Source organism: Montipora capricornis, chromosome 6 (assembly GCF_036669925.1).
Source record: "Montipora capricornis isolate CH-2021 chromosome 6, ASM3666992v2, whole genome shotgun sequence".
In the NCBI taxonomy this organism is placed as follows: Eukaryota; Metazoa; Cnidaria; class Anthozoa; order Scleractinia; family Acroporidae; genus Montipora; species Montipora capricornis.
In genome coordinates, this window is record NC_090888.1 from 51,558,985 (window position 1) to 51,583,984 (window position 25,000).

The 25,000-nt window shown below is 39.3% G+C and overlaps 1 protein-coding gene across 2 annotated transcripts; it reads left to right on the forward strand.

Annotated features, from left to right (window-relative positions):
• The first annotated feature begins 440 nt into the window (after positions 1 to 440).
• On the forward strand, positions 441 to 22,090 carry LOC138052440 (alkaline phosphatase-like). Of its 2 annotated transcripts, XM_068898935.1 has the most exons (9): positions 442 to 545; positions 2,868 to 3,023; positions 13,196 to 13,510; positions 15,239 to 15,484; positions 16,858 to 17,088; positions 18,693 to 18,833; positions 20,011 to 20,118; positions 20,422 to 20,706; positions 21,736 to 22,090. In XM_068898935.1, exons 2-9 carry the CDS (start codon positions 2,927 to 2,929, stop codon positions 21,984 to 21,986), a joined length of 1,674 nt encoding a protein of 557 aa, XP_068755036.1. In that variant the 5' UTR covers positions 442 to 545; positions 2,868 to 2,926; the 3' UTR covers positions 21,987 to 22,090. The 2 variants fall into 2 exon arrangements, with proteins under 2 accessions (XP_068755037.1, XP_068755036.1); XM_068898936.1 differs by lacking the exon at positions 2,868 to 3,023 and having other exon boundaries at positions 441 to 545.
• The last annotated feature ends 2,910 nt before the right edge of the window (positions 22,091 to 25,000 follow it).

The window sequence follows — 25,000 nt, forward strand, 5'->3', positions numbered from 1 at the left end:
TACTACTACTACTACTACTACTACTACTACTACTACTACTACTACTACATTTCCCAAGCCACTTACCATTTCCCATGGGATCACAATCCCTTTCATCAGCTCTTCCCCTCGCAGCCGCATTATACTGAATTTATGTGACAGAGAGTCTTCGAACAACGTGACCCTGCACTAGTAGGATATTAGATATGGATATTGGATATGGTTATACACGAACGTGACTAACCTCGAATGCCAAAAGTAAAGTCTTTCAATGAAAAAGTGCCAGGCTGTTTTGGAGCGATTCACATATGCAGCGAAGCGATACGCTTAACAAAAAGAGGAAAAGAAAGCGAAATTAAACGAGAACTACCTGTGTACATTCTTTTGGTGACGTGCCAATGTTGTACTTAATCGTCCGTGAATAATTGCCATGCATTATTAAATCACTTTGCATCCAGGGGTCACGGGGATACGTAGACTGGAAACTTTCAAAATGTCTGTGCTCTTCACTATGCGATTCTCCACTTCGTTGCTCATCTTAATATTGTCTCAAGCAGCACTCACAGGTATGCACTGTTAATTTTTCACAGGTTTATAGTGTTTTAGCACAGTCCCTTCTTATTGCTCCTTAACCAACAGTTGGTTAATCGAATCATGCTAGGAAGAATGGATCCGAAGTAAATCGTCATTTCGCCGCCTAGAAATCTCTTTTTTTAAAAGTTTATTTAGTGGCATCCTTTGTTGAGGTCGTCGTGATTACATTGTGGTTTAAGTTCAGTTTCCGCTCGTACTCAAGTCGTGTCAGTCTCTATACCAGAACGAATCGCATACCAATAAAATTTATTCAAGACTGATGAATACTTTCGCTGCATGTTTAATGACCATGTAGTGGTGTGTGTAAACGCAGACAGGATAAAAACAATGCTTATGCAAAATTTTGGAGGGCAAACAAAAGAGTACAATGGTATTTTTGAAAGACTTTCGGAAGACGCCTTTGGTAATACTTTTGTACATCATTCACCAGAGGGAGAGGGTTGGAATTCTGTTGATGTTGTCACAGCTACAAGAGAGGCATACCTTATAGTGACAATATCCGAAAAAAGATATGAGAGTTTGTACCGGATTGAAAACCAAGAAATCTATATTAACTGGGCATATTTTTTACAAGCAAAGTAGGTCCAGCTTTCCCCGGGAAATTTTTATCGATACATCGATTATTTAAAAACTTAATGTAATGATCATTTTGGTACTCGACCACTGTGAAACCTGTTGGCTTGAGCTTACACACCGAAGTTCACATTTCAAGAGAATTAATAAATAAGGGAAAGATTTCCGCACAGCTTCAACTCATACTTCATTAATTTGAGAAGACAATGGCAGAGAAAATAGACGGCGACACTTCAAGATAAGCTTGCTACGTAGGCGAATTATGAGGCCCTCCGAGGAAAGTCCTTGTTCCATTCTTCGCTATAAATGTTTGCTTGTGTTCCCTTTTTCCCAAATTACTTACAAACTTGTTCCCAGCTTTTTGATCCCTAAAATTGATGATTACAACTGAATGATTTCCTGTTGCATGCTCACGTTGTCGTCAAAACTTGAAATATGGTGATTTCACGTTATTTTTTTGTGGACTACGACCAAAAAAAAATGCATTGAAACGCGCAGCACGATTATTTTTTTCTTCCTTAATTAACCAATGATATTCTTGTTTTGTGGCGGTGGCGTTGCCGTATGGTAGCCGTCGTCGTTGCTTGGGACGACGTGAACTGACGACGTGAATTGATTAAATTTGAGGTTGTGCAGAGGACTTGAAAACCTGGAAAAACGTTTTTTCCCAAACAACCGCACCGTTCATGCCAATTTTATTCCTGCGATGTTGATACACACTTTCCATTTCGAACGACATGGGGTTATAACGAAATTACTACAACAACGGGAAATAATATTTTTAGACGACGATCTCGTTGGCGGCGTCGTCGTCCTTGCGTAAGCTCCCTACTTTAAGATCTAAGAACGCCACGAAACAGTAATAGGGAACTTTAGCAACGATAACGGGAACGGCAACGCGAACATTATCTAAAAACATAAATTCGCGTTATTGCAATCACTTCACGACTATTCCTCACTTTTATTATGACAAAGGTGTGGCAGTCCGCCAGGAATGAAACCATTCTGAGCGGCGCTTAATTTAGTGGACAAAATGAAACTTTATCTCCCAAGTGCTGACGTTCTGGGCACAAAACCTCAAATTTCGCTTTTTCATGTTGTTAGGGACTTTAAGTAAGCGTTGTCTAAAAATATTATTTCCCGTTACTGTAATAATTTTGCGATTACTCTAAGTCGCCTGGCCTTGGAAAGTGTGATTACGAATTCCAAGAATAAAATTGGTGACAATGGTGTGGATATTTAGAGAGAAAAATGAAAATTCATCGGCAGGTGCTCTCGTCCTCCACATGACCTCAAATTTGATCATTTCACGTCGTTAAGCAAAGACGACGGCTACGGCAACGAAAACGTTAAGGCCTGGCCAAACGCTCGCAACATTTCAACGCAACATCTTGCAACATTGTTGGGCACAACATGTTGCGTACGTTTGGCCACCCTGTTGCGATATGTTGCGATGTGTTGGAACATGTTGGATGATGTTGGATCAAATTTGAAAACGGTCAAATTTTTCGTGCAACATTTTGGATGTTGCATGATGTTGCACTCGTTTGGCCATGTTCACGCTTCACTGGCGAAAAATGTCTGCGCATGAGTCGCGCAATATGACACGTGATACGTTTCCGGGACTATAATTGGCTCTCATGAAAAAAGCACTCCCGAGAAGAACAGAAAAATGGCTACTGTTTGAGAATCGGTAGCTTGTTGGTTTCCGTTCTTTTTAGAGCGATCAAGACTAGTTTTAAAGCCAGCTTCAAGTGGAATGTATTCTTAGAGAACGTCTATGTTGTGTAAAACGTTTGCAAGTCCAATCCAACCATCATCCTCGGAAAATTTGCTCCTGGAAAATTTTATTTCGTGGGAAAAGAGCTGCGAAACAGGTGAGTTTTTTTTTTTTTTTTTAATACACAACATTTATTAACAAATGTTACTATACTTACAATACTAACAGTACGATGACTACAAGACAAAAGTTGCAAGTACTTACAATCGCTATAATATTGCACAGTATACAATACAAACAAAAACTGCAAAGGTTACTGAATACAACCAAAATTAAAATGCGGTACATTGACGGAAAACACTCTTATGTACAATCAACAAGAATGTGTGTAAAGTTCTGCCATTTAGCAAAGAAAAGTTTTTGTTGTCCCGAGGTAACTGCTATGTATTTTTCTAGTTCTATCTTATCCTGCACTAATCTTTTGAAATCAATAACAGATGATTTATCGTTATTTAGTACATTAACATAAAGAAAATATTTTCCGAGTATTATGAGATGATTGAGAGCTAAACATGGTGGACTCAATTGGCGAATAATTCCATATATAACGTCTTGGGGGGACAGATCTAACTGAAGGTTGCATAATTGCAAAATCCAATTTTGAAATTCAGACCAAAAGATTGACGCTTGCGCACATTCAACAAACAGGTGTGTAACAGTTTGATGTATTGCGGGGCAGAATGGACAGTGCGGAGACGAAAGTTTTTCCAGTTTGTACAATAATGAGTTAGTAAATAAGATGTGGTGAATGATTTTGTATTGGAACATAATTAGTTTTGTTTCTTTTGTAGCCTTAAAAGGTAGAAGGTAAATCTTAGAAAAATCGTCACGCTGAAAGTTATAATGTTCAAGCCTTTTTTCGGCGGTGGGACTGGGTAATTTTTGCCGGGTGAGAAGTTCTTGATATAAGGTCTTACAGGAGAGGGGTCTACTTGAAGTACATATGGTTAATGCAGGTGTTGGGTTGCTTTCATTTTTGAACAAAGATTTTTTTCCATTCACTCAAAATTTGTCGACTATCACTCCAAACGAAAAAAAAAAAACAGTTTTCCGGAACGTTGAAGAGATCTTTTATCTGCTTGATGCCGTTTTGGCACCATTTAGAGTAAAAAACGGATTTTCCATTAACCTTTATAAATCTGTTGTTCTAGATGATTTCCTGCAGCACAGCTTCTTTGTTTCCAGGAGTGCTTATCTTAATTTCTTGCCAGTAACAGATGACTTGTTTATAGAACGATGGAATGTGTTTGTTAAGATTAAGACGTTTCGTGTCGTAATTACAATTAAACAACTCTATTCCACCTACTTTGGCTAAGAAATAGGTTGGAATATACTTCCACGGAGCATTAATATCGGAACAAAGTCGTTTGACCCAAGTAAGTTTCAACGCTTTATCGAAAAAAGAGAAATCTTTCATACCTAAGCCACCTTCTTTTTTACTTTTAATCAGAGTTGTTCTACGAATCTTCGCCGGTTTATAGTTCCAAATAAAATCAAAAATTAGTTTGTTAACTTCGTCTGCAAAATGCTCCGGAGTTTCCAAGACGCTGGATACAAATATAGGCTTGGACAAAGCTAAGGTTTTAACAATGTTAATTCTACCTTGTAATGAAATGTCTCGTTGAGACCACATATTAAGGGTCTTTTTTAATGTTTCCTATTTTTCTAAGAATTTTTTTTTTTAACAGCGGTTTCGTGGTTATAAGAGAAGTGAACGCCTAAGGCATATACTGGTTCATGACTGAGCCGAAGGTTACAAATCGCGTCATTTCGGTGACTTAGTGATCCTAGCCAAAGCATTTCAGAGTTCGATTGATTTATCTTTAATCCAGAACAACTTCCGAATTTGGTCAACAATTCGACGAGGTTCGCAACCGATTGTACATCTGCTAACAGAGCGGTTGTGTCGTCTGCGTACTGAGTTAGCTTTACTTCTTGGTTAGCTTGAATCTAGGCCTTTTGCAGCTGGGGTCACGTGACCAAATTTTTCTAGAGAATTTTTATATTATGGGCTATAACTTAAAGAATGCCAGAAATGGAAAGAGCGCATCGAAAATACCAAAATGGCGAAGTTTGAGTCCCCTGGAATGAAAGACGAAGTTTAGACGACAGTTTGAATTTTCGGAAAATTTAGAAGTTTTGTATGGGAAATATTGCTGGAGAGGAAGATCTTGCTCTCCAGCAACATTTTCCATACAAATTTTCTTATTCTTTTAAAACTTCAGACTGTCATAAGATCTCACCTTTTAATGATGGGGGCCTCAAATTTGGCCATTTTGATATTCTCGACATGCTTTTTCCATTTCTGGCATTTGTTAAGCTATAGCCAATAATTTTATGAAAAGTAAGTCACGTGATGGCTTAGCTGCAAAAGGCCTATTCCCTTGATAATGTCAGAGTGTCTGATTGACTGCGCTAGAAGCTCAACAGCAATCACAAATAACATCCCTGAAAGAGGGCAACCCTAACGTACTCCTCGTTGTAAGAAAAAACGTTTTGAAGTGTGGCCGTTGTTGAGAACACAAGTAGAAATGTCTTTATAAAATACTCCGACCCACTGACGTAGTTTGGGACCGAAGTTAAAGCTTGAAAGGCACTTTCGAATATCATCCCATTCGACGGAATCAAAAGCTTTTTCGAAGTCCAAAAATATGGCAATACCAGGAATTTCCCTATTCTTAGTAAATGCCATTATATCGATTATTTGACGAAAGCTTTCTCCAATGAATCTACCCTAAATGTACCCTGACTGGGAAGAATGAATTATGTGTGGTAACACTTTTTCTAGGCGTGTCGCTATTGTCTTAGTAGCGACCTTATAATCCACATTTAATAATGAAACTGGGTGCCAATTTTTTAAATATTCGGTATTTTTCTTTTTCTTTGGTATCAGAGAAATTATTCCTTGTTTTTGAGGAATAGACAAATATCCCGATTGAAATACGTAGTTGAAACTTTCTACCATATACTTCGCGATAATATTCCGAAAGTACCGCTAAATTCTACTGATAAACCATCCGACCCTGGGGTTTTGTTATTTTCCATTTTTTTCAACACATAAGCGCACTCCTCAATAGTGATATAACCCTCACAGGTCGCAACCATCTCCGCCGATAGCACCTTTTCGGCTTGAAAAAATTGATTGAACTCTGGGAGGTTTGGATCTTTGTTGCTCGATCTGTAAATTTTTTGGAAGAAAGTTTCCTCTTCCTTCAAAATCTCCTTTGGACTCGTTATTTTCATACCACTGCCATTAATCAAAGACGTAACGTGCTTTTTCCTATGATTTGTTTTTTCAAGGTTAAGGAAATATTTCGAATTTTTTTCACCAAACTGATACCACCTTGCCCTGCTTCGTATGATTGTACCGCGCGTCTTAAAGCGGAAATTTTTTTCAGCTTAGTTTTGATTTAATTCATTCCGACTTTGTCCATGTCACTGTATTTCCTCCCAAGAGATTACTGTAATTGCCCTAATCTTATCAAAAGACGTTTTTCTTCATTGTGCGTTGCTTTTGCGTTTTGCTTGGAATATTTAATCGTGAATGCTCTTATCTCCATATTTATCATTTCCCAATACAATCCTTTATCTTTAACGTCTTGGTATTTTTGGGCTACTTGTGGAATTAAGAAGCATAGTTTTTTAATAGGAGTTATCGGCCAAGAGAGAATTGTTGAATTTCCAAAAGCCTGGCCCCCGAGGAGGGCCTGGTTTGTGAAATGATAAGGATAGTGAGACGGCTGAATGATCGGAGTAAATATTTGGGAGTATCCTGGATTCATTAATAAGATAATTTAAGTGTTTTGATACTAAAAAATAATCTAATCTACATTGAATTTTCATTGATGGGTTACTCCATGTAAAACCATAAGATTGTGGATTCTTAAAACGCCATGCATCAATAAGGCTGTGTGTTTTCAGCAAAGATTGAAATTCCACAACAGCCTCCTGTGTTTCATCAACAGGTTTGCCGCCGCATTTGTCCATGCAGCTAATTGCGCAGTTTGTATCACCTGCTAAAACAATATTGTCATTTGCATACGTTTTTAGATAAGAAGTGGATATTTCCCTAAAGAATTGAGCACGAGGCTTTTGCTCATTTGGAGCGTAAATATTCACGAAAACACTCTTTTCACCATCAACAGTGACTTCAGCGATTAAGAACCTGCCATGTTTGTTAGAAATAATTTTTTCAAAGGAAACGTCAAGGCGTGGTTTGAAAAGAATTATAACCCCTCTACTATGGGTAGAACCATGACTGGAGACCATTTTGCCCCCCCCCCCCCCCATTTAGCTTCCCACATTTTTATAGTTTGAAATGATGAATACAATTTTTAATGTGGAAAGTTTGTTGCCACCGGGTACAAAAAGTTACTGTAATGTGCACAAAGGAGGATTCCTAAGGTTGCCAGTCATGAGTGAATTGGCTTGTACCAGGTGGCAGGGAAATGGCAAGGTTACTTTTTTCTGCGTTACACCTCTATGAATGATTAATGATTCGATCAGATCTGAATTTGATTTTGAATGTGATTGTGTCATTGGGAACGTAACCCTAGTATCAAATATTTTAAATAGCTGCTTTTAAGGTCATTTATATTCCCTTTTCTGGTGAATGTCTAGGTTATTATACTTTTTAGCAGTCACAACTCAACGATCCTTGCGTTCAAGTAGTTACCAATTAAGTTATATATGGATTTGCAATTAGTTTGAGTTTAAAATCAAAATCAAAATCAAAATCCATGTTAGTTAAAATAATGTTTGGAAGAACAGAAGTGTAGATACAGATGTAAAAAGGTATCTATAGATTCAGGTATTTTTAGACTACTGTTTTCTGGAAGCATTAATGATGTAATTTTAGTTTTAGGGGACTGTCATGTGTTGTTGGATCAAGGAAATTCCGTTTTGAGTCAAGTATGGTTGACAGTGGATAGTTGTTCCTGAAAAGGCTGAAAGGAAGCTTTATTGCCTTGGACGTTTTTTGCTTACACCCCACATGTTTGTTCTTTTCTTACATGGCAAAATTTATCAATATATTTTGTGATTTGGAGCTGCAGCTAGAAACAGTGTCCCAAGCATAAGGTCTCATTGGGGTTAATGGCAGTAAAATAATTTTGTTAAAAAGATGTTTAAAGTTTTTATCATAACTTCTCATCTTGGTCCTGCTGGACTTCAAACATGCTCTACCATTTTGCACAAGGAACTTGTCAATCAACCGTTACCTTTTGGTGTATTTGCAATATGATCTTTTGGATAGCAATTGATTCATTTTTCTTATCCCTTATGTGTAGATATCCTAGGTCTGTCACATAGTTAGTTTTAAGCTTTTATTTCCCGTAGTGTATCTTTATTATAGTTAGCACGTGACCCCACAAGCATGTATTATTGCTTTAATATTGATTGTGTTTAAATAAAGGATATTGTTGTCTTGTCTTGTAGATAATGCAAAACAGCCTCAGTTGTATTTGCATTATTTCTAAATGTTACTTTTAAAGGGCAAACCATTAAAAAGTGTACAAAGTTTGCAGGAGTTTAGGAAAAATATTCAAAATATTCATTGATTTGAAGTTCCTGAAGCAGGTAAATCTTGAAGAGTTTACGCAACCATATTTGGAATATACGGCATTTCTATTTGGGAATGTTCAAGTCCACAGAATCCATTTTCTTTATGTTGAGAAGTACTGTAAGACTGTTGACTCCATGGGGTTCCCCATTGACGAGTAAAATCGTCTGGTGTTAGACATAGTAAAATACCAAGTATGGGCGGTTTAGGGGTGAAGGGGTTAATTAATTAAAGTGCCATCATTACTTTGACTTTCTTTCTTCATTTGAACCAAAACAAAGTGATTAATTATCACCTCCACCATTGCTATACAACGGCTTTGGCTTTTAGAACAAAGTATCAAAGTTGAAGTCGGTGGCTCAAGGAGTAAACTTTGCAAAAAAATTAGGTTAAAAATACTTTTATGGTATTTGAGTTTTATTGTAGAACAAATTTGCATAATATCATTAAAGTCATTAAATCAATGAGAATCCAAACATGAGGATGCAGTTTGCTCAGGAGGGCTCTTTTTTTTTTAAAACAACCCTTAAAGGTAACAGAATCTTGTTTTCTGGATGTAGGCTAAAGAAATCTGACTCCTTAGGGGAACCAGTTCTAAATTGACAAATGACTGGCATTTTATAATTCATAAGTAAAAGCTACTTGCTCGCTTATCAAATTTTTCTACAGTTCCATTCATTTTTCAGATTGATAGCCTTAAATGTACTGCGGCAACTCTGCCAGCGGTTTGGTCTCAGTATCATAAGCAGTACCCCCTTGGGGTAGTTTGTTCACTTCACCACCATTGTTTAACCCTATCCAGGGACTAAAGCAAGGATGGAAATTGATTACAGCTTAAATAAATTGGACCACTTTTTTTACTTCTTACACTTACTGCATTCAACTTTAATTTATTCATCCTTTGAAATGGTAGGAATTATTACTATTTACAGCAATTGCTAAAAATTCATTGCATCTAATGTTGAAATATTTTTTACATATGAGTCTTCAGTATTTATGAGTCAATGAGTCATGAGTCAATGAGTTAGTGTAGTTACCCTAACCCATAAAATGAAAGCTAAACTTCCAGAGAGTGCTTAGGCCTAATCACTGAAACGAGGGCTTAGGCTTGATCGATAAATTATTGTCATATTGACTGTGAGTCTCATTGACTCATGACTCATTGACTCGTAAATCATGGGACCTCTTTACATATGGAAAGGTAACAGGAGTTATTTCTGTGAAGTCTTATCCAGAAAACTGCAACATGGGATTATGTCCCTTTCAAATGTCGCTTTGTATGCTTTTGCTCAATGTCTTTGAACGATTATTACGGAAATATGAAGTTATGGTTTTTCTAAAAGTTAAATCTAATGCAAGGGGATTAAAATTATTGAAGCAGCTGTGTTGCAACCGGAGTCCGCAAAGAGAGGTTAGATAATTTGTTGTACTGGAAGTACTTAGTAGGCCAGCGTGAAATTTGTGAAACGTTTTGGAGGGTGGCAGTGAATCACCTTCAACAAGTTTTCTAAACTTTGAAAATACCTAATTTTATATCCTCCTGCTGTTTTATTGCTGGAAGATAAAATCAATTCCTGATTAAGTATTTTTTTTGTCACATTAACCCACTACAATGCGGTGAAAGCGTATTATTAGATGTAGTAATATTTTGTTACAGTAAAAATCTCCCTGCTAGTAAGCCGGACTTCTGAATCAAATATTGTTGTTTTGGCTATTCAGAGTTAACCTAATCTATGTTTGCTTCTATAATTTGGAGGAAAGCAAACTATTGGCATTTTGCTTGGAACAACTATAACAAAATATAATTGCAACGAAAAGGTTTTCTTCTAGTGTACCCAATATGAGGTGCTATGACATTATGTTAAGTATGATTTTGGTTATTATTACTGCTAAATTCACTTTAAAATTTATTTTTGAACGACTGAAATACATTTCTTAATCTTCCCCTCGGTCTTAATAAATTTTCCTCTATGGACCACTTGAATGGCAATTTTAACAACTTAATTTTGAAAAAAAATGCGAAAATCTTAACATTTTCTGTTAGATGCGGGACCCCGCGGAAACAGTGTGTAACTATTTAGTTGGAAGAGAAACCATTTGGAAATTTAGTGGTATCTTTTTTGCTCCACTTTTTAAAAGATAAACGCATGAATTGAAATCAAGATGGTAATCCACTAGCTGGTAAGCAAGCGAGACTCGCGTTGACCTTGAAATTTTTAAAGAAATTTCCCTCGTAGCCCTGTTGGCTTAGAAGAGAATCTCGCTGGCATAGAAACGCACTATGCGGTCAACATTCGTCCGTTTTATTGGCCTGAAAAAGGGCCTTTTTTAGTTGACGGAGATCTAATAAAATTGATCTTATAAACATCGAATGGCAGCCATGTTTGATTTGAGGTATTGAAGTCACATGACAAGGCCTCGACCAATCAGACATTTTTCGCCAGTGAATGTTCACGCAGTATTGTTGCACTTGGGCATGCGCGTTAGGTCCACTTCTTGCGCGCCAGGGGCCTGGGGCACTTAAACATTGGCATGTTGCGTTGAAAATGATGAAAATGTTGCGTGCGTTTGGCCACCCCGTGCAACACATGTCGCAACATCATGCAACAATGTTGCAAGATGTTGCGTTGAAATGTTGCGAGCGTTTGGCCAGGCCTTTACTCCAAGATATAACTTAGCGCTATCGCAGGTATTTCGCAATTATTCCGTCTTGTTGACCTTTTACAATGGCGAACTACCCTGTAACTGAAAAGGTACGAACGGCTTTAAAGTTAAAACAGAAAAATTACTGTTTCCTTGTTATAATGTTCACGTTGTCGTCGAAACCTAAAAGTTGGTGATTGCCCATTGTTTTTTTTTGTGGAGTACGGCAGAGAAATGCACAGAAATTCGTTTTGCACGTGCAGCATGAGTATTTTTCTTTTTTTAACCTATAACATTCTTGCTTCCATTTTTGCGGAAAGTGATTTACGGCAGCGTTTATAGCCAGAGATCAATCAGACCTCCCGTGTGACCATGTCAGTCATGTTGTTACATCGGTTTGCTATCTATTGGGAACAATTTTGAAGGTCAAATATAAGTTTTGGGTAAAAACTTGAGCTGTTTGATTTAAGAGCAGTTGTAGCAATGAAAAATCCAAGATGGCGGCGCCGATGTGCATAACAGGAACGGCTCGCTAAAGTTCAAAGTTAGAGCTAACCTCTAACGGCAAAACGACTAACCACAAACCGCGGTTTGCGATTTGCGGTATATCCCGAAAACGTCGGTGCTAAAGGTCTCTATTAAGCATCGCGTTTACATCAAACGGCGAACGCGAAACGGTGGGCTGCTGCTTGTCACAAAAGCGTGAAAAAGATGTTATTGTAAATCATCTTTCTCTTTTGAAATGTTACTTGATACCTGCTGCTAACACACAAGAAATGAGTTCATATCAAACGAGTTTCTTCTATTTTTGGCAAAACGCAAATTTTACTCCGACGTTCACCGTTTGCCGTGAGCGTGATGCCTTTTCTTTTTGCTAATTAAATCTGTTTTTATGTGGCGTTTTCGTATCCGTGGTCGTCGTCCTTAAAAGTGAAGTAAAGTAACCATATTTAACGTCGATAACTCGTAACAATAGGGAGCTTACGAAACGAGGACGACGACGGCTACGAGGACTTCATTTAAAAATACGAGTTCGCGTTATTCATATCACTACGAAACTATTTCATGTCGTTTCGCGTTAAAAATGTGTAGTAACTGGTGAGGAATTAAACTGGTATGAGTGAGTTGGAAGCGTAGAGAGAGAACTGAAAATTCATCGTCATGTGTTAACGTCCTCCACAGAACCTTGAATTTGGTCATTTCACGTCGTCATTTAGGAGATGACGGCAAAGAAATGTACCAAAATGTAAAACGCACGTGCAGAGCGTGCAGAGCCATTGTTTTTGCTCACTAAATCTATTGTTTTATAGCGTCGTCGTTGCCGTCGGCGTCGTCGCTTCGTAAGTTCCCTAATAATTCAACTGACAAACCTGAGGTCGACGGTGCGCTCATTTTACTCCCCCCTCTCCATCAGTGCTCCGTTTTTACGGGTATTTAAAGCTACTTAGCTACACGGAAAGGAAAGAAGACGAAACAAGGATGCGACATCCGGGAATCGAACTGAGGACCTCTTGCACCAAGGTCGCGCACTAACCTACTGTGCCATCCTTGCCTAAGGTCCCTGTTGTTTTGCAGACGACGGCAAAGAAATAGATAGAAAAGAAAACTTCTCGTGCGCAGCGTGCAAAGCTAATGGGCAGATTAAGCAGGCGCGTTTTTGAGACGCGGACGGCAACCGGAAGTGACCTGTTTTCCCTTTTAACTTGTCTTCACACAACCACATTTCATTGTCAAGTTTCTTTTCTCCATTAGAGATGATTAGTATAAAAATCTGGGAGACACAACTGTCCTGGAAGGCGAATTGGTCTCTTCCGGTTGCCGTCCGCGTCTCAAAAACGCGCGTGCTTAAGCTCCCTTGTTTTTACCACTAAATACGCAAATTTGTGACGTTTTAGTTGCCGTTGCCTTTGCTAAAGCTCCCTGTATGATTGGTGAAGCGCTTGAGATTTCGCGTCTTGAAGAAACGAAAATTTATTAAAAGCCGATTGTTTTGCAGTTTACAACACAAATTTAAATTTGTACTATGTACGCGTTTACACTGATCTGTGCACTGGTGCTACTTACAGGCGCAGCCTATCAAGACACAAACAAGTGGTATACTGATGGCGTTCAGCTGATCAAAAACAACTTAATGCTGGAGCCAAACAAGAACACCGCAAAGAACACCATTCTTTTTATGGGAGACGGTATGGGTATCACCACAATCACAGCTGCTCGTATCTTAGAAGGACAGATGAGAGGAGAGAGAGGAGAAGAAAATGTTCTGAGCTGGGAGAGGTTTCCTTGGTCTGCCCAGTCCAAGACATACAATGTAAATTCACAAAGCGCAGACTCAGGAGCGTGCGCAACTGCATATTTGTGTGGTGTGAAGACCAATCAAGGTAAGACACAATGACTTAGACCCATGTCTCTTTCGATCTTCTAGTGCTTGTAGTAAAAGCATGAAAATTTTTAGTCTAACTAGACAGTCGTTCTCTTTTGAAAAACTGAATCCGTAAAGGCGAGAAATGAGCTACATTCAAACTATTCTGTGAATGAGTGCTGTCCTCAGTAGCGTTTATATATTCAGCGAATAAACCCTTCGGGCGGCTAGTATGTCATGGCGGCTGATAATGTCCGCGGCTGAGAGAAAAATGAATATTCGGCCGAGAAGCAAAGCTTCAAGGGCAAATATAAATGAAATTTAAGGACAATCTCTCAGCCAAGGACATTGTCAGCCAACATACCATCAAGCCAGAAAGGGGTTTATTTATTTTATAACCCTCCCATGATTAATTTATATCACACAAAAAAACTGCTCGCCCGCCATGCTACGTATTTTTTCGATGCACTGTTCAAAATTTGTCTAGAAAGAAAGCTATCTCAGGAAAAAAACAAATCATTTACTTGTCAATGTGCGTCGAAAACCGTCGAAAACAAGGCGCTTTTTCTATTACTGAAAAAGAAATTTCAAACATGAAACGCAGAATGTGCAAAGTCTGAATGACAGTGTTTTCAAGTGCCGCTGGACCTTTTCTGTCCCTGGCCATGGACGGTTGGTTTATTTTGTAGTTAGTAAATACAGTGAGTTAAATTCTCTACACTATAAAATGACTCACTTTAAGTTCGCATAGGATAAAATCTCTAAAGGCTTCTCATAACTTTCTTCACCTTCAAAGACGTTGACAGCATATTTTGTTGACTTTCTTGTACTTTCCGGAACAGCATTTGGAACCAGCTTCACTAGACTCCAGGCCCCGGTTGTTCGAAGGGTGGATAGCGCTATCCACAATCAAATCACAATCAACTGGATAACCCAATTGGTTTTTCCAGTGTTCATCCGCCGGATAGTGATTTATCCGGTGTATAGCGTTATCCACCTTTTGAGGAACCGAAGCCAGGAAACGAGTTTGCTTTTCTACCATGTAAAACTTTTCTGATGAAAATTTTTCTGCTGCCTTTTTTCTGCTGGCCTCGTTTCTTTTCAACGGAATGATCGCTACATTTCGCAGGACAAATATCCTCGCAAACGGAGGTTATTGCGTGATAATTGTCCTGTGAATTTGGACCACGTAACGAAAATTAGCCAATAAAATCGCCCGAAAACAGGCCTTACACTACTGTAAATGTGATAGATGATGGATTAATAGCCTTCGCTGATCGACAGCATCAGGAACTTATGTTTGTGCGTCACACAAGGACAACACGCATTCACAGATGTACTTGGCTTGGCCCCAGCCGATTTGTCCCGAAATACGTTGCGTTTGCCGTAAATGTGACTCTAAATCTCTCAAATGTTTCACGTCATCTATGATGTGTGATGGAACAAACGCACGACTCTTTGACAAACAGAAAGAGGCATGCCATGCCATAGAATATTCCAGTCCTGGCATCTTTGCAACTATGGACAATGAAACCGGGGCTGTGTTTGATAAGCTATGTTTTTTTCTGTACAATTACAACGGTTCCAGCCGGTGTGTTTTGGGTTTGATGAGCGAATGGATAACAAAGCTTGCTGTATTGGTTTTTATGAGTTTAGCCCAGTGAAACCCAATCATAAACAGAGATCATTAATACGTGCTTTATTCAATATAAACTAAAAATAGTTAATCCCATTATTCCGTTTTCAGAGCTTATTGGCATAGACGAGACAGGAAAATGGGATTACTGTGGCAGTCTAACAGAAGAAAACAAATTAATTTCCATCCTAACGCTAGCAGAAAATTCCGGGATGTCTACGGGTTTTGTGACCACCGCTCGTGTCACACATCAGTCCGTGTCTCCACTCTACGCGCACTCGGTGAGCGGTGACTGGGAAAGCGACAAAGATAAAAGTGAACAGGCCAAAGACGATGCTTCAAATTGTCCAGATATAGGTAGGGATGAAAATGGTTATTGATGTATGACAAGTTTGATGACAAAAAGAAATGATGGGTTCCTGATTACTTTTCACTTGAAAAAAAATTAAAGCAATTGAAAGGACTACTATTCACTCTCTACACTGACCTAGAGGGACGCTTCCATTAAAATAGTTTTGAGCATTGTTGAGACTGTATGCCAAACGGTTGCGTGCAATTTTCCTATGAATTCATGTACCAGAGCCTCAAACCGAAAGCCGGATAACAACGGGTACTTATTCATAGCTGCATCTCATTTGGCCGTTGGCAAGAATGTCAGCCCCCGTGGTCTGATGTCCGGTGGTTTCCCAGTTCCGCAGCACCTCTCTAAATGTGCACAGCCGAGTCTAGTGGGCTATCCTACAAGAACGATATGCATCAACTGACATCCTGTAAATGCGATCTTGGCTTAGGAGGGGAGGGGTGAGGGGGTGGGATTGTTGGTCAGCAAAGCACACTAGACGTTCAATTACAATGTCCTGTAATCTATGAAGGCCACGACATACAGAAAGTCGTTAAAAGTCTTAATTATTTTGTTTCTATCAAAACTAATATTCCAAATGGGGAAGTGATCCTCGCACTTAACTAGACAATTCAAGAAATCGTCTTTTATAGACACCTGGGGCCGGTTCCTGAAAGGTGTAATAACCCTATTCCAGGGATAAATGTGCTTGGAATAAGGCACACTTATACCTGGAATAGAGTTATTACACCTTTCAGGAACCCGGCCCTGAAAAATTCAGGTGGTTTTAACCGGAATCGAACCCATGCCCTCTGCGATTACGGTGCAATTCCAGTATTCTACCGATTGAGGTATGAAGCCACTCATTTGGGAGCAGTTCGGAACTAAGGGCGCTTTCCTTTGTCAGAACTGGCCGACCAGTTTGCAAAGAAAATGCAGCAATTTGAAGGAACACTTGCTTGATGATCCCTCGTGCGCATTCTTCTGGCCCCAGTTGTTCAAACGATGGATAGCGCTATCCACCGGATAAATCGCTATCCAGTGGATAATTAAGTAGTAGCGAAATCAATTGCGCTATGTAATGGTTAGTGATTTATCAGGTGGATAGCATTATCCACCTTTTGAACAACTGGGGCCTGGAGGAATATATATCATCCACAAAAGTGTGTTAATTTGAAGGCGTTGTAGAGTTAGTCCTTCCAAATGCCAGGTCTGGCTGGTCAATTCTGTCAAATGGAAAGCGTCCTAATATTCGTACATCTTATAACAATGCAAAAAAAAGATAAAATAAGTATTGCGAGCGCCTTTATTAAAGAATGTTAAGGTACACGGTTTAATAATTATAACTCTAGGCTCAAAGGTTTAAGTCTAATTTTAACCCGTTTCCCAGCCCTGCAGCTTGTTGAATATCCACATCGTATGGAGGTTATATTTGCGGGTGGGCGTGAAAAGATGACGTCTACGAATCACAGTGACCCCGAGTACCCTAGGGAAACCGGAGAGAGACTGGACGGCAGAAATCTGATAGACGAGTGGAAGGACAAATACCCTAACTCAGAATACGTTTGGAACAAGACAGCTTTTGAAAAAATTGACCCCGAAAAGGTTGATCGTGTTATGGGTAGGTCTTAATTGGCGAGATCGATTGATTTATTGATCAACCGCATGACTTACTGCCTTTAATTACAATTAAAACTTTTTTAATTATATACTGTAGCATTTGAAACTTGTAGCTTAAGAGGCCATTTTTGCTACGAAACCTGTCTGAAAGGAGGTCGTCTTAAGGTTAGGGTAGTTGAAAAGCAAATCCATGTCAGAATTCGACTGTCGGTCAGAAGGGGATTTGGGACCCAGGCAACTTGCAAGCAAAAAGGCCTCTTAAGCTGCAAGTTTCAAATAAGCTGTTACAATCTTCCTGTTGAAGCGAAACAAGTAACTATGAAAAAATTGTCTCAATGACAGGATATGTATTGTCTGTGATGACAACAAAATTGAGGTGAAACTCATCTTTCACATGAGTGCACGAGATATTCTTCTGTAAGGGACATCTTTGCTAGGATTGAACCGTTGATTGGCAATTGTCACGCGAGTCTTTAAATTGTTACTGTGATAAAAATAGAAAACAAAATTTTTTTTGCTCAGGTTTTGAACGGTGGGTTTGTCTGACACCTGACTGGCAAAATTTTGGACTTTGATTTTTATCCAAAGGCTGTTTACTTTGAGAGTGTAAGTTTTGGATTTCACCGTGCGCCCTTAATCACGTTCAAAACTGACGTATTGGAATCTAGGGAAAAGTGACGTCATTTACACTACAATCTTGGACTGATTAAATGGAAAATTGACACCCCCCTCCATCCTAAATCAATGATGGGAAAATGGCGCGTTTTGGCCTTCACGCGGCTTCATCCTTCATTTAGGAGGATGGGAGCATTTCTGTTCCATTCTCTACTTCTTCAAATCCTATAATATACTTTTTTTACCCCCAAAAAAATTGCATAGGCATTGTACGCATGGTTTCAATTCTCTTGGGACGTCTACATGTCCCAAGGGGGGTTTAAACAAGATGTATTATTGGATTTGAGAAAGTAGAGAATTGAATCTGTCCAAGATAGTAGCTTAAAATTATAGCGTGCAAATACAGCTTCTTATATATACAGAACATGAGTTTAAAAGTCTGAAAGTCCGAATATCCCGTGCTGCATATTAATTCAGCCGCTCTACACATGCGTTATGTTTTTAAACTAGTGAGTCTTTGACGTCTTTTCTCCTCGATCCAGCTCTCGAAGATTTTAAAGTTAGTAATGGCGGAGTATGGAATAGAAAAATTCCAGTGAAATAAACAGGTGTCTTTTGAATTCAAGGCTTAAAACGTGGGTCCCTTAGTGTTAAGTTAAAAAAGTTTTGAAATCTAAAGAAAAAGAGGAATTGACTTTTTGGTCACACTGATAAATTCCGCAGGCTTTGAAGAAAGAGACAAAGTGACTACGTTAATGGCATGAACGAGCAAAACTTGTACTTGAACTGTTAATTATTTTAATTAATTGTTTAGTAAGAAATCAATGTTTACTGATGCTATCAGTATTAGTAAGTAGCATTGCATTTGTATCCCTTCAACTGAGTAACTTGCGATGCTGTAAAAGATTTTATAGTCAAGCAACTAAGGCTTACTGCTGTCGATTACTGAATTAATTGATTGATTATCATTTCGAACTTTTTTCCCTATAGGACTTTTTGAGCGTGATCATATGAATTATGAGGTTGATCGATTGAAGTATACAGCAGGGGAACCATCCATCGCAGAAATGACAGAAATGGCAATTAAAATACTCAAAAAGAATCCCAAGGGATATTTCTTGTTCGTTGAAGGTAACTCCAACCAAAACTAACTAGCTTGGAATGGATTCGTCACACCGTTAAGTCGCATCTGTGCCTCATGCATAGACGAAAGTCGAAGTCAAGTCCTAAAGATCCGTAAATTCATTTTACCATACCATGGAATAAATGAATTTCAGTTCACTCTTTTTAATCTAAATCAAGACAATATTTCGTAGGAGAACGAACCCCTGTGCTCCATGAAAATTATTGAAGTGTATTTTTAGATTGCGCCTACGCTACAAAGGTTATTTTATCTGTTGTTCCCGCGACCGCGCCATCCATTTTCACAAGTACGACTTTGAAATAACCACGCAGTATGACACAGAGCTTTTCATCAGGATCAGGCCTTCTTACCTCATATTATCTTGGTCAAATACAAAAGTTAATACGAAGAAATGACATTTTTTCAGTCATGACTAAGCGCGCGATACTCGAAAAAAAACTCCGAGTTCTCCGTTGCACGAGTCGAACATACGATTACTAGTTCGGATGCTCCACTGAGCTATAGCAGACCCGTTGGAACCTGGGGCCCGTTTCTCGAAAGTCCCGAAACTTTACGGGCCATTTTCGGGTGTCAAAATTCCATTGGAATACTGATCTCAAGAACGGAGAGGATTTAAGTCGTCAAACTTCACAGACATGTTTCTTTTAGTTAACTTTAAAACATGTTAAAAGATCGCCTTTCCAAAACAAGCGGTTGGCAGTATCTCAAATGGCTTTTCGGGTCCGAAAAGTTTTCGGGACTTTCGAGAAACGGGCCCCGGGTTATTAAACTAGGCTCGGAAGGTCGTAAGTTCGACTCCTGCGCATGCGCCGAAGGAGCACTCGGATTTTTCCCTAGTATCTACGAGTTACCATTGAAAAAAAAAAACATCGTCCCGTTGCTTCTGCTTAACCATCTACAATTTTTAAATGTATGTTATTAATAAGTAATCACACGATTTTTCTCGTGCAATTTGGAATAAATAAGCACTTGTAAATTTTTTCAAAGGCTGCAAATTGCACGAGCCCGTGGGGCGAGTGCAATTTTGTTCGTCTTTGAAAACATTTACCAGTGCTCATTTATTCCAAAGTGCACTCGAAATCATGTGATTGCCTATACTAATATTCCTAAATTCAACATAGTAATGCATGCGTAAGTGAATAAATACAAACACATATTTTTTAGGCGCCCGTATAGATCATGGTCACCATGCAAACAGAGCTGTTCGAGCGCTGTATGATGCTGTTGCTTTGGCTAAAGCTGTCGACAAGGCTGTCAGTATGGTGAACAGAGGTAGATAAATTTGTTGACTTGATAATCGATAATAAATAAATCCCATGGAACCTGCATCATGTTCGTTCGCTCTCTTTATTACTTGTCCTTTTTATTTTGTTTGATTTCCCATAAAGCTAGGAGTATTTAAGGCAACTAGCATTTTTTTAAGGTCAACCAGGCTTAGCCAATCAAATATTTAGCATTGACGACCAATCAACTTGTTTCACGCCTTGACAGCTATGATTGTTGAAAACATTTCTTGTTGTCATATGTTTCAGTCATTAGCCTTTCACTAACCTAGATTTCCTCTCCAAATTGTAGATGACACACTTTTAATTGCAACCGCTGACCATTCGCACGTGTTTACGGTCGGTGGCTACCCAAAGCGAGGCAATCCGATTTTTGGCCTGGTCATGAACATATATGAAAATAGACCAAATTTGGGTGATGATGATAAACCATACACAACTCTTGGCTATGCTAACGGTCTCGGAGGAATTAATGGCACTAGAGAGAACCTCACAGGAGTTAACACTGGCGATAAAGACTTTCGGCAGCAAGCGACGGTATTGAGGTATAAGGAGACTCATGGACTGGAAGATGTTGGTAAGGGTTCTTTTACTCCATTTGTCCTTTACATGAAGAAAGAACTAATTCCTTTGACTCTTTTAGTTTATGGAAGACAGCGTTCAGCGTCGAGACATTGATAATCATTTATTATTTCCAAACTTGCTACCAATTGTTATTATAGCAATAAAATAAGCACTGGTATGATCTTAACAACGAATTTACTCTCAAGAGAGCGAGTTAGACCCTCTAACCAAAGGTCCCCTGAATTCTATTTCCTGTCTACATTTACTGGCCTAACACTTTCCTCAAGAATATTCATTCATTTTATTATTCAAATACAAGGTCAATCGAACGCTGGGTAGAAAAAAGTAGGCAGGGAAAAATCTAACCTTCCTCTTGTTCGATTTCCGCGATCGCTTTCAATTAACTTTGAGATACCATGCAGTTCGTCTTAATACCTCCATTTTTAACAGATCGATGAAGGACGCACGCAGTTATTCATTGTGCTTATTTTGGTTAGCCGAGTCCGGCTCTGTTTCCGTTTCTTATATACTGGTGTCCATTATTTTCTAAACCAATCCTGAAGACAATTGTAATAGCGGTGTCATGAGTGCATATAAGTGAGGATGAGACGAAAAAATGGGTTCGGGTCATGGCCGGGGACATTGTGTTGTGTTCTTGGGCAAGACACTTTACTCTCACGATGCCTCTCTCCACCCAGGCGTATAAATGGGTACCGGCGAATTTAATGCTGGGGGGTAACCCTGACATCCCATCCAGGGGGGAGTAAAAATACACCCAGTCGCTTCATGCCATGGAACCCAGGATAAGCTCCGGCCTGATGGGCCTTCTGGCTCGTATGCAGAGACTTAACCAGTTTACCTTAAGGATACTTATTATTGTTTAACTTTTCACAGCGTAGCGCAAAGCTTTAAATAGATTTTTAAAAATGACATGACGAGATGTGATGGATGGGTAAATGCTGTCCCGCTTCATCCTCAGTTCTTTCTCTGATTATAGTTCATCTAAACCATGCTATATCTTTTTCCCGTCCATGAAATATAGGCATATACGCGGACGGTCCTGGGGCCTATTTATTTCACGGTGTTGTGGAACAGCAGTATATTTTCCATGTCATGGATCACGCAATGTGTTTGAGCGACAGCAAGAAAGGATTATGCAATAAGCATGTCACTCGAGGAGGCCCAGAACCCACCGAAGGCCCAACAGTGAAAAACTCCTGCAGTACAGACCAGGCAGCGCTGACTATCATATGTGCATTGGCGTTGCTGTCCCTTACAGTCTTTAAGGTTTAATTTTCCTGTGCGATTTACTGTGCAAGTTCTTTTTTTGCATGTAGTCAAATAGTTGTTTTGTTTGTATGGACTTGATAATTTTAGGAATTAAAAAGTATACAACAGTTTTTTTTTCTCGAGTTTCTCCCTACCAAGTCCGAAAATTAACCAAGGCCAAAGTAATTAAGTAGCCCATAACCAGGAGTCTAGATCTGCAACTACAATACTAGGTCTATGAAACGGCAATTTTTCGGTCATAGATCAAGGTATTTTTAGACGAGTTCTTAAATAAGAAGAAGAAAAATGTGTTCTTTTCCGGATCAGAGAGTTTTTTTCTCCCGATTAGTGAGCTGCCTCGTTCGTTCGCTTCAGGCTCACTCATTGCGGCAGCAGTTAGAATCTACATCGATCGTAAAATCTTCATATGCGCGAGATTTAAGCAGGTGAACTGAGGTGACATCGGAACATCGAATTATTCCATTAACCCTAAACAACGTCTGATACGAGAAATCCAAAAGGAAAGAAAGACTGAAGCGCAGTTAGCTCAAAAATGTCTTCCTCGACAGCATCTGTGTGTGAAGATAGAGTGCCAAATCCTCATTTTTCCTCCATTGACCGCAAACCAAACCCAAGCATAAATTTCCTTCAGTCCTCGACGGACATTCGCCCTTGTCACACAGCGGCCATATTGTCCCAGGAGACCAAAGAAGCTTTGTTTTACCACGCCAAGCCTCACCCCCATGGTTTCCACTGCGAGGCTTGGCGTGGTAAAACAAAGCTTTTTTGGTCTCCTGGCACAATATGGCCGCCGTGTGACAAGGGCGAATTGATTATCGATTGCAAACTACAACTAAATGGCGACGCATTCACATATACATATTATTGATTCCCCGTAGGCTGTCATTTAATCACTTTTCAGGCGTTAGTTTGTTTTTGGAAAATTGTGATTGAGCTTCCTTTGTTGCTTTATTGCTAACTCGGGAAGATGCACCCATGGTGTTCTCATTTGCACTATCAAGACTGTAACGACAAGTGCAAAAATTTGGTTTTAGAGGCAAATGAACTACTGAAAGAAAGAGTCAGCTCACACATGCATATTCAGTCTTAAGGTGGTTAATTTGCTGTTATCAAGTGAACTCGTTGATAAAACCGTAGTTAATGCATTGAGATGGTTATGAAACTCGACAAGTTCCTTTGTTTCATGTTTTTGTCCGTATCTTTGGTCTTGACCCTGACCAACTAATTTGCAAACCCGTGCGAAGGGAAAACAAAAGATTTTGCCGGGTCACGGTCATGCAATTCATCATCGATTGCGACAACATTGTTCTCGCTTTTGAAGGTTCTAAGGTTTCATAACCATTCCCTCGATTATTAATTAACTTTGATAAAACCAAATTTTCCGTTCCTGCTCCACACCCCACAGATGCAGTGCCATAGTTTCTTTAGAGACTAAACGCTATATTTTGTGACGAGAGGCACAATAAGAGATAAATGTAAATAAAAGATGCCATTCGTCATTGAGGAGGGAGGGGAGGCAGGGATGAACTTAATGTTTTCCTGGGCGGGGCTGATTCTACCACAGTCATTCTGGGTCGCTTGCTTACTGGGAGCACACAATCTGTTAAGAAGACATTGCGTGGCGGGTGGAAGTTTAATGTCGAGGAAAGCTATTGAAGAGAATTTAAGTCGTCAAACTTCACAGACATGTTTCTTTTAGTTAGCTTGAAAACATGTTAAAAGATCGCCTTTCCAAAACAAGCGGTTGGCAGTATCTCAAATGGCTTTTCGGGACTTTCGAGAAACGGGCCCAGGGCTATTAAACTAGGCTCGGAAGGTCGTAAGTTCGACTCCTGCGCATGCGCCGAAGGAGCACTCGGATTTTTCCCTAGTATCTACGAGTTACCATTGAAAAAAAAAAACATCGTCCCGTTCCTTCTGCTTAACCATCTACAATTTTTAAATGTATGTTATTAATAAGTAATCACATGATTTTTCTCGTGCAATTTGGAATAAATAAGCACTTGTAGATTTTTTCAAAGGCTGCAAATTGCACGAGCCCGTGGGGCGAGTGCAATTTTGTTCGTCTTTGAAAACATTTACCAGTGCTCATTTATTCCAAAGTGCACTCGAAATCATGTGATTGCCTATACTAATATTCCTATATTCAACATAGTAATGCATGCGTAAGTGAATAAATACAAACACATATTTTTTAGGCGCCCGTATAGATCATGGTCACCATGTAAACAGAGCTGTGCGAGCGCTGTATGATGCTGTTGCTTTTGCTAAAGCTGTCGACAAGGCTGTCAGTATGGTGAACAGAGGTAGATAAATTTGTTGACTTGATAATCGATAATAAATAAATCCCATGGAACCTGCATCATGTTCGTTCGCTCTCTTTATTACTTGTCCTTTTTATTTTGTTTGATTTTCCATAAAGCTAGGGTAAAAAAAAGTAGGCAGGGAAAAATCTAACCTTCCTCTTGTTCGGTTTCCGCGATCGCTTTCAATTAACTTTGAGATACCATGCAGTTCGTCTTAATACCTCCATTTTTAACAAATCGATGAAGGACGCACGCGGTTATTCATTGTGCTTATTTTGGTTAGCCGAGTCCGGCTCTGTTTCTGTTTCTGTCCATTATTTTCTAAACCAATCCTGAAGACAATTGTAATAGCGGTGTTATGAGTGTATATAAGTGAGGATGAGACGAGAAAATGGGTTGGGGTCATGGCCGGGGACATTGTGTTGTGTTCTTGGGCAAGACACTTTACTCTCACGATCCCTCACTCCACCCAGGCGTATAAATGGGTACCGGCGAATTTAATGCTGGGGGGTAACCCTGTCCCATCCAGGGGGGAGTAGAAATACACCCAGTCGCTTCATGCCATGGAACCCAGGATAAGCTCCGGCCTGATGGGCCTTCTGGCTCGTATGCAGAGACTTTACCAGTTTACCTTAAGGATACTTATTATTGTTTAACTTTTCACAGCGTAGCGCAAAGCTTTAAATAGATTTTTAAAAATGACATGACGGG

Bases quoted from the DNA above. Each gene is read 5' to 3' on its own strand.
- LOC138052440 (XM_068898935.1), top strand. From the start codon at position 2,927: ATGTTGTGTAAAACGTTTGCAAGTCCAATCCAACCATCATCCTCGGAA. The intron at 17,089-18,692 runs GTAGGTCTTAAT...TTTTCCCTATAG, and splicing joins AAAGGTTGATCGTGTTATGG to GACTTTTTGAGCGTGATCAT. The intron at 18,834-20,010 runs GTAACTCCAACC...CATATTTTTTAG, and splicing joins ATATTTCTTGTTCGTTGAAG to GCGCCCGTATAGATCATGGT.